At 45.1% G+C, this 14,326-nt stretch overlaps 1 protein-coding gene across 3 annotated transcripts in view; it reads left to right on the top strand.

Annotated features, from left to right (window-relative positions):
• Positions 1 to 9,379: 9,379 nt before the first annotated feature.
• The window catches only part of rhpn2 (rhophilin, Rho GTPase binding protein 2), a 29,453-nt gene continuing 24,506 nt past the window's right edge, over positions 9,380 to 14,326 (top strand). For all 3 annotated transcript variants that reach the window (XM_062471095.1, XM_062471096.1, XM_062471094.1), the window contains exons 1-2: positions 9,380 to 9,595; positions 13,610 to 13,725. In XM_062471095.1, the coding sequence (XP_062327079.1) occupies positions 9,530 to 9,595; positions 13,610 to 13,725 (182 nt within the window). In that variant the 5' untranslated portion in view covers positions 9,380 to 9,529. The remainder of the gene's footprint in view (positions 9,596 to 13,609; positions 13,726 to 14,326) is intronic.

Here is a 14,326-nt window from a genome sequence, read left to right as displayed (position 1 = left end):
GAAACAGGTGTGGCCCCACCTGTCATCCTTTACTGGCCTCTGTCAACGGTTGTGTCCTAAGGTTGTTCCACCCAAATATTCCCCATTATTTGAATTCTTTCGACAAGTCTTGTTGTCTTCAATCTTACAAATGTGGCCAGTTCTGGTTAGAAGAAGCGAAGGGAAAAGAGAGTGAGTGAGAGAGTGATAGAGTGAGAGAGTGAGAGAGTGAGAGAGCGAGAGAGCGAGAGAGTGAGAGTGAGTGAGTGAGAGAGCGAGAGAGTGAGTGAGTGAAGGGGAGAAAGGGAGGCATTTCCTAATAACAGCTCCCGTCGCGTGTTTCTATTCCACGCTGACACCCCGATCCCTGGTTTTTGTCCTCATGCATGGCGAGCTATCATTAGACCCCGCAGCCAGCTGAAGTTTAATGTCACAATGTTTGTGTTTCACATTCACGCGGGCGTTCTCCGTGACTAACCCGTGCAACCGGTGCTGTATTTCCCCGCGTTTGCTTCCGTTGAATACGATAAGGTGATTATTTAAATGAGCTCGGGTCAATCAGAAGCCCCTATTACAAGTGACAGGAGAGGGAGAGGGCAGTCCCAAATTAGACTGTAGTCTACTTGAGCAGACCATTTGTTTACGCCTTGGCACTGCCATTCGGCAGTAAACCTGGTTGGGCTGTCGGGTTTTCCGAATTGCGTGCGTGAGGCCACTTTAAAAGGGGACATTGTCCCTCGATTGTCAGTTGAGGCTGAAGACTTGGGAAATTAAATATTTTCTGTTCACTGGAATGGAGGTGGCGTGAGGATACTGGGACTGTTTTGTGCAGTTGAACCCACAGAACTCCTTGACTACATGTTTACATTTACATTTAGTCATTTGGCAGACGCTCTTATCCAGAGCGGCTTACTGTAAGTACAGGGACATTCTCCCCAAGGCAAGAAGGGTGAAGTGCCTTGCCCAAGGACACAACGTAATTTTTCACGGCCAGGAATCGAACCGGCAACCTTCTGATTGGTCGCCCGATTCTCTAACCGCTCAGCCATCTGACATGTTTGGCACCATGTAGTGCAAAATTGGGAGTTTTAAGGGTGGGAAAATAGGTCAGGCTAAGTAGAGCTACCACAGCTTACTCGTTTTGCATTTCAACCACGTTTCCTGTTTCCTGCGATAACACCAGCCTGGGGTTTCTTTTTTGTCAGCTGTAGGTTTATGCAGGTAGCATAATGGTGTTCACTTCACTTATGTACTGAACCAGACTTGCATTATTTTACTTACTGTAATATAATCCTAAACCGTGCAACGATACAGCGACGCATCACACAAGATTGAGTTTAAATACATTATTTAATGTGACATTACTTACTGTACATGCAAGTCTTTATTTGCTTAAATGTATGATGTGTTGATCAGTCCTCCTACACCATGGCACGATACTTGCCTAGCCACAGCTCAAACAGGGGAGTCAGATGGCTGGGCGATTAGGGAAATGGGCTATTAATCAGAAGGTTGCCGGTTTGATTCCTGGCCGTGCAATATGAAATGACATTGTGCCCTTGGGCAAGGCACTTCACCCTACTTGCCTCAGGGGAATGTCGCTCTGGATAAGAGCATCTGCTAAATGTAAATGTAAACACAGGGATATAGTAGCTACGGAACTTAAATCCCAATACAAGCAACGCAATCGTGACCAAGACGAACATTTTGACACCGACGTTGTTTATGTAATCCAAATAGATCCTTAGGGGTGGGAAAATACATAATAAATAGGCCTATTAAATATATATGAGAGAGAACAAAGGTTGTGCCCTTGCCGAAGGCAAAGCACACCCAATAATGTGGGTTTTAAGTTCACCATGGTCTGTATTTCCCTGGTTGGTTCAGCACAAGGTGAACCACTCTCAACTCCATACCACACCCTAACGGACAACCTCCCACTTTTTTATAAGTTAAATTTCATATGTTTTCTCCTTCTCACTCTTCTTACATCTCTGTATCTTCCCCTAATTTGAGTAATCACCCTCCTCCTCCTTCTCCTCCTGTTCCAGGAGAAAAACACTAATCCCCCTCTGACATATATATACGAAGCTGAATTCCCTTGGGATAACTGGGGAACAATCTCTTCTCCTCTGGCTGAGGGGCTAACAAGACACCACACAGGGATAAGGAGGGTAATTCGACACCAACCTCGCCTCAGGTGAAGCCAGACCTGACTCCACTGGGCCTGTAACCAGATCAGGGTTGGGCCTAGAGCCGGAAGCCAATTGCACACAGACCAACACTCACACCCAGCCCCTCCCTGCCCCTCAGCTCCTGCAGATCATTTGAAGATGATTTCGTTTTCTAAAGAAAGAACACCCCTAATGAGAGTGGACATTCTAGTGGTGAGTTTGTTTCAGGTTTTAGAGGATATAAAAAGATACTGTGACTACTATCTCTGCGCACACACACGCACACACATATACACGCACACACACACACATATACCTAACTTCCCCTTCTGATTGAGCAGGACTTCTGCAGTTCAACGAGTCAAGTCATCAAGTAGGGGCTGTCAAGAGTTTTTCTCTCTCGCGCTAATGCAGCCGAATGCACAATTAAACAGGGCCCCGGACTTGGAGTTGATCCCCTCTGAAGGGGCCAACAAAAAGAGGAGAGGCTTTGTTTACAGGGACAGGACAGGAAGGCCAAACACACTAGCTACAGTGTACAGAGGCTGTAGAGGAGGAGCGGGGACGAGCGCAGCAGCAAACAAATATATCACAGGAGTCCCTCTGGAGGGAGGGGGGGAGAGAGAGAGAGACATGAGAGAGAGAGGAGATATGACGAGAGAGAGAGAAAGAAATGAGTGAGAGATGGAGAGAGAGTGAGAGAGAGATGAGATGAGTGAGAGATGGAGGAGATGAGAGAGAGAGGAAGAGACAAGATGAGTGAGAGATGGAGGAGGAGATGAGAGAGAGATATGAGAGAGAGAGAGTGAGCACGGGATTTCCTCTTCTCTAACAGCCTTTTCAGGGCTGGAGCAGAAGCACTGCATGCTGGGTAACAGTGTTCCACTGTGAGTGAAGGACAATCATTGATTTGGATCAATGATTTATAGTTCATGGAATTGACCGATGTGATTGTGAGTGGGTATTGCAGTACAAGGCCTTCCAGATTTTTCTTCAGAGGCTTGGCGGGTTCCCGCTATGTTTATGTTGTCACATGTACAAAGTCATAGATGTGTGTGTGATATGTATTAGTTTTATTCAAATGCCCCACTGACTTGGTCATTAGTGGAATGGAGTTACTTAGTTTTGTTGTAAATAACATGGTAATCTATGAGATTGTTAAGAAGGGAACCATGGTGACAGCTTGCTCTAGTTTTGAACTGTATTATTAAATTTCCCTCAATTCCGGCAAGTACCACTTGCATTGATTACTGTTTGATGTGCAAATGCAAGATGAAAAGTTTGTGTGTTCCTTTAGATGTGTTTTTAGTATGCATCTGTGTGTGTGTGTATGTCTGTGTGAGCATGTGTGTGTGTGTGTGTATGTCTGTGTGAGTATGTGTGTGTGTGTGTGCGTTTGCGCGTGCATAGGTGGGAAGCCACTGAAGGGCACAGTGCTCACTAATTTAAAAGGCAATCCTTGAACAAAAGACACAAATTATTTGCCGCCAAAAGTACCCAATTAATCACTGCGTGTCACGAGGAGGAAGCGAAGAAAGAGTTTACTCTGGGGGCCAGTTCCTGGTATCCAGATTAAGCCTAATCCAATTCTAAAAAGCATCTTCACTAAAGACCTCCCATTGAAAGTCAGGTCTTCCTCTGAGGCTTTGTCGCCAACCGGAAAACTGCTCCTGTCAGTCTAAAGGCGTAGACTGCAGAAGCCACCCTGTATCTCTCTCTCTCTCTTTCCCCCTTCTCTGCCACTGTCTCTCCCTCTCTCTCTTCCCCCTTCTCTCTATCTTCTCGCTTTCATCCCTTCTCTGCCTCTCTTTCCTTTTCTGTCTTAGCCTCTCTGTTTCCCTCTCCCTCTCTCTTACTCTCTCTCTCTCCCTCTTAACCCTTCACATTTGTCCCCATTACTCACTCGTGTCTCACCTACTGCCCATGCCCCTCCACCCCCAAATGGAGGGTTCCCCGAGTGTCTCCCGTCCGGACCCCTTCACTTCCTGTAACAGATTGCCGTGCTCCCGCACACGAAAAATAATTTGTTAACAGAAAAGCTTAAATTCTTTCGGCGAGGGGATATGGCTGCATAGCAACTGAACATTGGAGGGGCAATGAGGCTTATGTACTTCCTCTTCAGCCCGGGGTCGCCCATCGGGGCCATTTCTCAACCCGTCTCACTCACTCTTTTCTAATAAGGGGGGGGAAACAGGCTGTTACAATCAGCTTTGTGAAAGAAAGGAGAAATGAATGGAGAGGTCTTGTGGTGGAGGGATGGAGGGGTGGGGTGGTGGAGGGGTGGGGTAGAGGGGTGGGATGGTGGAGGGGTGGAGGGGTGGGGTGGTGGAGGGGTGGGGTGGTGGAGGGGTGGGGTGGTGGAGGGGTGGAGGGTTGGAGGGGTGGGGGGGTGGAGGGATGGAGGGGTGGGTGGTGGAGGGGTGGAGGGTTGGAGGGGTGGAGGGGTGGGGTGGTGGAGGGTTGGAGGGTTGGAGGGGTGGAGGGATGGAGGGGTGGGGTGGTGGAGGGATGGAGGGATGGAGGGGTGGAGGGTTGGAGGGGTGGAGGGTTGGAGGGGTGGAGGGGTGGAGGGGTGGAGGGATGGAGGGGTGGAGGGATGGAGGGATGGAGGGGTGGAGGGGTGGAGGGATGGAGGGGTGGAGGGGTGGAGGGGTGGAGGGATGGAGGGGTGGAGGGGTGGAGGGATGGAGGGGTGGAGGGTTGGAGGGGTGGAGGGATGGAGGGGTGGAGGGATGGAGGGATGGAGGGGTGGAGGGGTGGAGGGATGGAGGGGTGGAGGGGTGGAGGGATGGAGGGGTGGAGGGATGGAGGGGTGGAGGGGTGGAGGGATGGAGGGGTGGAGGGGTGGAGGGATGGAGGGATGGAGGGATGGAGGGGTGGAGGGGTGGAGGGGTGGAGGGATGGAGGGGTGGGGTGGTGGAGGGATGGAGGGATGGAGGGGTGGAGGGGTGGAGGGGTGGAGGGGTGGAGGGATGGGGTGGTGGAGGGATGGGGTGGTAGGTGGGCGGGTGGTGGACGACAGTTTGGTGGCTGAAACGGAGAATATGTCGGTTTTCGTCAAGGTTTGATGTTTTGGGAAATTTGAGAATGTGTTTTTTGTGTTGTTGTTGGGGATAAGTGCTCTGTGAGACGAAATGTACTGGACGAACCTAAACTGACCTAACCTCAATAGACTGCAGCATTGAACTGGTTTGTCTGCACATATTTTTAATGCATTTGAATAGCAGAATTTGTTTTCAAGGTGTGGGAGTTAGTGGGGGGAGGGAAGGGCAGGGCGGAGATTGAAACCTGGGACTTCTTGGCCTGCAGGAAAATGTTGTACCACTGAGGTACACCTGTTCCACTCATCTTAAAATAATCAACAATATAAGTGTGGATAAATCTGGATACTAAAATGGAATGAATAAATTAGAGACCCGTACATTTAAATATGTTGTTGTTTTTTTTTTTACAAAAAACGTTCACATTCAGTTGGGAGGGAAAGCGGGTGAAAGTTGAAAACTAACCTCTAGCGCCCTCTTGGGGTGACGTGTGTAGTTGACAATGAGTGGCCTGGAAACTACTCAGAACACTGTAATGCAAAGGTTGAACAGAGGGGGGCGAAAGAGGGCCGTTGTTTGCAATCTTTCCAAACGCCCACAATCCTGTACAGTCTTCAAAAGGACTGTTATTGAAGCCTTCCATGTGTTCTAGTATAGACCACAATAATTATGAGAAAAAAAAAAATTATGCTTTGAAACAACAACAAAAAGTATTTTTGAAAGTAATTTATTGTAACTTCAACCAGGTCTGGACAGGCCGTTGGGAGAGTCGGGAAATTTCCCAAACGGACGGTGAAAAACCGGCCTGATATACATTTACATTTAGTCATTTAGCAGACGCTCTTATCCAGAGCGACTTACAGTAAGTACAGGGACATTCCCCCGAGGCAAGTAGGGTGAAGTGTCTTGCCCAAGGACACAGCGTCAGTTGGCATGACCGGGAATCGAACTGGCAACCTTCGGATTACTAGCCCGTTTCCCTCACCGCTCAGCCACCTGACTCCCGTATATAATGTGTATCCCCTCTGTAACTTTTGCTAGAGAAGAGCAGACATCTCCATATTATCTCAGGTTGTTCATTGTGACCAAAACAACACAGAAAATAACACACATGATGGCAGGACAGACCCTTTGCATGTTAGGGGAGGGGGTGCACATTATATCAGGTGAAAAAACGGCCTGATATAATGTATATCCCCTCTGAATTTCAGAACCTTAAATTTCTGGATCCGATTTTTTTTTACATTGAAATAAATTCAAATTGAGCTTTGTTTTCCCCTGGTCATGAAGGCTCAGGTCTGAACCACCCTGAGTAACCTGACTCAGATATCATTCAGTGGCAACTGAGAAGAAGCCACACTCAGAGGAATGGAAGGTGACCATAGCCATCCTCAGCCAGACCTACCCTGATCCTCAATTTCATCGTAATGAATTCATGACATGACCTTGTATGACGTGTGACACTTGACCACAAATAAATATTAGACAAACCAACAAATTTATAGGATAGAATTAGGTTGAGTTAGAATAAAATCCTGTCAAATCGAACCAAGTCCTTTAGGTAATGATGTTGTTCTATGTCCTAGTCACCGTTTTATATAATTTGTTGTGTGTCTTGACCAGGGCAGTGATTACACATAATCCACATGTGTAGGGCCATTCTGTCTGGTAATTAACCAGACACATGAAAGTCCTGACCCAGTTTCCAAGCCGTGGCAGCATGAAAATAATCTAACTGGCAAAGAATTTTTGTTTCATAAAGTACGAAATGCACTGTTTACTTCTCAGAGTCCTCTGTGGTAGAGCCTTGATTTGTGGCCAATCCGTAAGCCTCTTGTGACATTAATAACCGCCTCCTCCAGAGACAGGAAATCATCCTGGTTTCAGTTGGTCAAACAAAGCCCCAAAATAGCCTGTATATTCCTACATTCAGAGCTGAGCAGACCTGTGTAGGAGAAACACACATGTTGAACCACCAGTCCAGACAGGAGAGCATTAGAGTCAAATCTAATTGTATTTGCAAAGATTTTCTTCAAGCAATGTCACAGAGGCCGTCGCACATGCCAATAGAACTGCACTTAAACCATCTCTAGGAAGACAAGAAAAAACTCCCAGAAAAACAAAGAGAAAATGTAAGAAACCCTTGTTAGGAACGATTCAGTGAGGGATCCCCTCTCCCCCCCTACAGAAACCTTGAAGTGGGACAACAGAGCAGCCGTGCCACTGAGCAAGACCTCTGCTTCTAGGTAGTCAGATGGCTGAGTGGTTAGGGAGTCAGGCTAGTAATCAGAATGTTGCCGGTTCGATTCCCGGCCTCGCAAAATGACGTTGGGTCCTTGGGCAAGGCACTTCACCCTACTTGCCTCGGGGGAATGTCCCTGTACTTACTGTAAGTCGCTCTGGATAAGAGCGTCTGCTAAATGTAAATGTTACAGGGTAATGTTACAACAGAACCTCTTGAGTTTAGCTTGGTGTTTCCAAGCAACAGAAGACACAATGACACTCCTACCTGGACAGTTATTGTGGCATGGTTCCAGTATGTTTGTGTACACACACGCCCATGTATGCCAATTAATCCTTTGAATCCGTGACCATGAACGATGATCCACCTACTGCAGCTGCTTCTGAAAGAAAGGGAGAAAAATTAGAATTAAAAAAAGCTCAAAGCTTTAACAGTTCGGTGTGAGTAAGATCCACAGTAAGTTTGTCAGTGTGCTTTTGATAACAGGGCTATATTGGAGAGCTCCTTGTGCACAATGGTCTTATCGGACATTCCTGACAGAATTGAGTTGCTTTGCAAACATTTCTTCTGACTTATGAGAATGGGATGTCAGGGCACACTGAGTGTGTGCGTCTGTTGGCACATCAGGGTGTGTTTCTGGATAAGATTACCCCAGCATTTATTAATAAATATGTTTTTTTAGAGTTAATAGTTAATTTTTACTTTGACCATGCATCAAAACATGTTTGTAAGCATGAGAACACATACATTTTATAGAAAATATAATCACTTCTCCCATAAGTGTGTGTGTATATATATAGCTTCTTTGTTTTGTTTTTGTATCCACTGGTCGTCTCTCCACTCGGTTCCATACTACACTGTGTAACAAACAATGTCAGGAGCTATTTTTATGTGAACTTAGAGAGGGTAGGTGTGCTTGCGGCCGCTCAGTAAGTGTAGAATGAAACAGGGTTCTCTTATTTTCCTTAGAGCAAGAAGGCTAATGATGACGTGGGAGCCTCACAGAGCATAGTTGAAACAGTTGCATCAAATCTAAGAAAAAAGGCCAATCCTGTGTAAAAATGGTCCTAAACTATATTATGACTTAATATTCCCCTTCTACTTTCATTGTTATGCGTTTACTCATATTGCATTTCATTAATAGGCTAATTAAACCTCTTTGAAACAAGCCGTTTAAAACAACTTGGTCACTGGCAGAATCCTAGCTGGGATTGTGATTTAACCCTCGTGCTGCCTTCGGGTCACATGACCCAAAGGTTCATAACGAACCATTGTTGTGTTTACCCAATTTTACCCAATACAAAAACAAATAAAAATAATTTTCTTTTAACCATTCCAATGTGGGGGGTCTGAGACAGCCCGACATTTAAAAGAAAATGCTTCACTTTTTTTTTGTATGAGGTAAATTTGTCGCAATACGACGGTGGGTCACAATGACTGATGGGTCAGAATGACCCGAAGATAACACAAGGGTTAAACAGTAGCCTATCGTCTGCTAACTGAAAATATGTCCTAAAAAACGTTAACAAGCTTCAAATGTATTTTCGGAAAACTATATAACAAGTTGGTTGGAAATACGATTTGACGAGTTTCTAATTGAACTGTTTTCTAGCAAGTAATTACTTTGTTCATACATGACAACCTGAGAAGCATTTTGCCTAACACCTAATACTGCCATGTGTAAGCTATTTGCATAACATCCAATGATGGTTTAACATTTAGTAGCCTATATAGGCTATGTTTTTATATGTAAATTATATAAACCATTCGTCATTCTAAAGAAGCATATTGTGTCAGAAGAATCCTTCCTCGCTCACTTCCGCTACCGATCCCAAAAGGAGTTTTGAGCCCCACCTATCTTCATCAACATTACACTGCATCGGTCACCGTCATATTCTCTGGGCGGGGTTACCGGTTACTCCGTGGAAAAGTGCAGTTCGATGTGTTGCTGTCACACTATACGAGTTGAGCGCCACGGGTAGTGACTGAGTTGATATTACCAGGGAAAAACACACCTGTTGCAAAACAGGCTATTCGCCAGCCTTCGTTTGCCTGAGTTTCTTCCAAGCTTGAGCTGTGTTTGAAACTTCAGAATGACGGACGCTATTTTACCGAATCAAATCAATGCCCGAAACGGCGAGAATGGCTATTTTAAAAAGGTGAGTGAAAGATGAACTTTGTTAATGACCTCAAACGCAATGCCCAGCTGGATGCGAGATATCTAACATCGTTCTTTCTGCTGTTATAGACTATTGTAACCGATTCATAGATTGTTCTTAACTAAAACCGCAGCTGATATGAATTTTATGACAATTATTTCCCTTTTTTTTTAACTCAGTGGTTTGTTGCCATAACGAAAAAGTCTTATTTTAACACGAGCATAATTTTTTTCGTCTCAGTAAAACAATGTTGGATACTCGCATGATTTATTTCAATTCCATGATAAACACTACTAAATTGTCACCGGATCTTAAGTAAAACAGACTAATCGTTTGAATTCGTTAAAACAGTAAAGACTTATTAATCGAAAACATTGCTTTCTATCGATTCGTGTGTCACTGACAAGTGAAACCACGGACGGCTATTTTTAAAACACCTGTCAGTTTCAGGTGTTGGTTATCGTGGGGATAGCGTGATAGCCGCTTGTCCAGCCAGCTTTGCATTGGGTATTTGTGGAATGCTAGAAGGCTATGCTTTGAGGTGTGTCCACACGGGGCCTTTGCTATTAACACAGGGCTGGGTAGTATGGACTGGAGGTGGGTTGCTGACAGTGAGTTCTGGATGATAAAATCCACACAGGCGCATTAGTTAGTTTGATAAATAGAATTCCTTAACAATTAGTCTCAGTTTATGGAAGATATGGCTAGTCTTGTTGCTTTATAGACTGCAACATGTGTTGCCATGGTATTGGCCCTTTGAAAGTAAGTAGGACAGTCGTTTCTCTCAGAAGGGAGACTGTTAAACATTCATCATGTACATTAGTTTATTTTTCTTAGTAACTTAGTTTTGTATACACAGCCTACTTAACCAAACATTCTAACTTAAATTTAAATTGATTGTACAAGCAACTCTCTCTGGGAAACAAACTTGACTGCTGTTCCATGAACATCCAGCGAGTATGTGTTCTGTGTGCCGCTGTTCTCAGGAGCTGGACTTGCACTGCCACACATTTGTTTGGGCACCCGAGTGTTTTCATAGTCAACCATGTTTAGATGGGGTCCTGAAAAGGACCATTGTTTGGGTCAAGCCCCACAATTCTTCATGTGAACTGTGTCTGGCTTTGGTCTTTGTGAGGCACTTCCTGTGTGTATATAAAAAAAGTCAACGGGTGCCAGTTATGTGTCTGTTGATGACAGTCTGACCATTACACCTTTCTCTCTGTCTCTCTGTGTCTCTCTCTTTCTCATGCTCCCTGTTATCTTGTCTCTCTTAGTCTGAAAAGGTTCAGTTGTATTTATCTTTATCTGCACAATATTGTAAAATTCTAAACTAACAGAATTCTTCTCAGGGCCCCAAAGTTTTCTTTAGCATGACTGGCATAATTTCAACGAACCACTAGGTCAATATGACTTACATTAGTGCTCACGATTTTCCCAAAGTAAAGAGATTTTGTGATTTGGAAACTGTGTTTGGTTAGCTTTGGTGGAATCTTAGCCGAAGTGAAGCTTTCCCTTTCTCTTTTCCCTGTGCTGGTGAAAATGAGCTCACTGATTTACAAGCCTGCTCCCTGTGAGCGAGACGCACTCCTGGCTGACAGATGATCCCTCGAGATGGAGCGGTTTTGATGAAGCTTACCCAAGCTTTGGCCGTTTTCCTGAATCATTTTTATTTGGTAGCCAATTGGCCGCAAGATGTAGTATAGCCGCGAGATGGAAATAAGAGGCCGAATCTGCATGTTTCTCTTTGCTTCTCAACCAGACTGACTCCAGCTTTTTTATCCCATTGACGTAGCATCTGCTCGGTGGTTGTCACAGACCCAAGCCACAGAGACAAATTGACAACATGTGTCCTGGCCTGCGACAGAGCTTGCTTCTGATATCTGTTTTTAGTCGGAAATACTCTAAAACGACCCCCTGATGGGTTTATATTGCAAAGGTAAAAAACTTTTTAAAACTTTTTTTATATATTTTTTTTATATTCAAGAATGAATAGTTTCATCTTTGTGAGATTGATATGGAAACAGGGAATTTGGACAGTGCAAACATGCCCATGGGTGAAGGGGGGTGGTGGTGTCACTGGCTTCTTGCCACCTAATCAGCCACTTCCTGGCATATCCCACGAACCACCTCTCCATGCATGTTCTTTATGAACAGATACAGTTACGCAACAAGTTCACCAACCCATTCAGCTGAAAAGAAAACAGAAGAGAGGTAACGATCTGTGCCGTGACTTGCAGTATTTGGAACTAATCACTTGATCAAGCTGCAGGGCTCTTTGTGTCCTGTCGAGGGGTTTTGCCAATTACGCTACCGGTCTTCCTCGGGGGACGGAGAAGGGTTATGCTGGTTCTGTTTTCTTGTCTGTGTGCGGTTTGAGGCACAAAGGGGTGCAGGCAGTTTGTTGAGGGTTTCTGAAGACCCTTTTCTGGCACTTTGACCGGGAGCAACAGGAAAACGTGTTACTGGTCCTTTCTGTGGCTAATGCTAGGCTAATGCTAGGCTAATGCTAGGCTAATGCTAGGCTAATGCTAGGCTAATGCTAGGCTAATGCTAGGCTAAGGCACTTCACCCTACTTGCCTCGGGGGAATGTCCCTGTACTTACTGTAAGTCGCTCTGGATAAGAGCGTCTGCTAAATGACTAAATGTAAATGTAAAGTGACCAGGGTCATCGCTGATCACTGCATGTCACACAGTGCACTCAAGAGGCCTGAGTCAAGACAATCAAGTCCACACTGTCACCGTTTTGGTATTTTATATTGCTGCTAAAACATCCTCGTCTGGTAATATCATCGTTATCACGATGATGACGTCGTTCTCACAAACAGCACCTGAGAGGCACCTCACACACCATCTGTGATGTAAGTAGTCTATTTACATAGTTGGCCACACCCTCTAAAAGCATGTGTTAGTACTCAGTCATCGTCTTTGTTATCTGGATAATGGTGTCTCCATTTTCATCAGTTTCACCCTGCCAAGGCACACCCCTTTATGTCTTGGTAACTGGGTGATTAACAACGCTGTTATGTTTGATTGTTAAATCATTATGCGTGTTGAGATGTTTGTCTTCGGGAATTGGTTTGGTTGAAATTATAAATATAAACGTGTTGAGTTGATGAAAAGACAATCTGTGGGAAAGATACTGCAAAATAATAAGAAAAACAAGCTGATGACACATTTTAAGATCTATTTTCAAGTCACCGATGCGGTGTGTTAAATGATGTACCCAACTGACAATTTCCCATGACCTCACCACCCAAGAATGCTTACAATGGTTGGCATAGACCACAGGTGGTGTAACGAAAGCAATCCTTTATGGATTACAAGTATGACTTGCTGGTTATGATCATGTCCCCCTTAGTGGACGTTGTGTACATGACACACCTATGCTTGAGGTCCAGCCCTGTGTGAGTCAGACATCCAGAAATGACGTCTTTGAATGTTGCTATATCTCTGTCTCTGTTTGTTGACATAAACTGGGCAGCGTTGCTCTGATAGTTTAGGAACAGTCCGAAGAGGGTGCGGGAGGTATGTGGGGGGAGGAGGGGAGGGAGAGATGTGGAACAGTTTGCCTTGTTCTTAATGACAAAGTGATACCCAACATGTTCTGAATGACTACTAGCAAATCTGTAAATCATCAGCGTCAGCTCTCAATGAGGTGAGGAGTCGGCACACTGAGTAACCCATCACTGCTGACCCCGGGAAAGAACACTAACAGATTAGCTAACAATTTACAGAACATGTCCACGCTGTCGTAAAAAAACAACTATATGGAGTGCCTGTCAATGCCAGAGTAGTACCCCAGCCCCTGGGTACTGAAGCTCATGTGCCCCCCCCCCCCCCCCCCCCCCCATCCAATTATGACTAACTTTTGAAAAATTCGGATTGGATAATCATCTAGATCGAGGGCCAAGCAAGCCTTGTGTAGACTCTTTTTATGCATGTCCCCCCCCCCCCCCCCCAATAAAAAAGCATGCGTTCAGGTTGTGATGTTTTGCTCTGTGATCTCTCCGTAGGGCTGCAACCCCTTCGCCCAGACAGGACGCAGTAAGCTGCAGAACCAACGGGCGGGTCTTAACCAGCAGATCATCAAGCAGATGAGGATGAGAGCCGGGGCAGAGAACCTCCTGAGGTATGTCCTTTCTCTGTCTCTCTGTCTCTCTGTCTCTCTGTCTCTCTGTCTCTCTCTCTCTCTCTCTCTCTCTCTCTCTCTCTCTCTCTCTCTCTCTCTGTCTCTCTCTGTCTCTCTCTCTCTGTCTCTCTTTCTCTACCTGTTACGTAAGAGCTAGTCCGTAATACAATGTACTCACACTCTACCCATTCATGCAGAAGACGGGCGTTTGTGAGGATTAGACAGTTATGTCGTCTTCGGTGACTTGTGTTTGAGACTCCTGTCAAACTATGTTGAGCTGTTGTTGTCTTGCTCTCACTGTCTCAAAGTTGACAGCAAAAGTTCCAGATGTGACATAAGGCTTCTTGTGACCAAACAAAAGGAGCAACACTTTGACAGGAAGCTCAGAGATCTTTGTTATTGTTGAGAGTAGACTTGTATGACAGACACTGCTTGGCTGAGCCTGTTCGTTTGTGAAGGTGTGTGTAGTCTTCCTGTGAATGTTTTTATTTGTGATGCTGGATGAACAATCCTGTTTAACCCTCATAAATCCTTGTGCTGAGTTGTGAATAGGTTAAATGACACATTGTTACCACACAATCGCGTGTCAAAGAAAGTAAAC

Source organism: Osmerus eperlanus, chromosome 10 (genome assembly GCF_963692335.1).
Source record: "Osmerus eperlanus chromosome 10, fOsmEpe2.1, whole genome shotgun sequence".
NCBI classification, from domain to species: domain Eukaryota; kingdom Metazoa; phylum Chordata; class Actinopteri; order Osmeriformes; family Osmeridae; genus Osmerus; species Osmerus eperlanus.
This window is presented reverse-complemented; position numbering and strand designations above follow the sequence as displayed.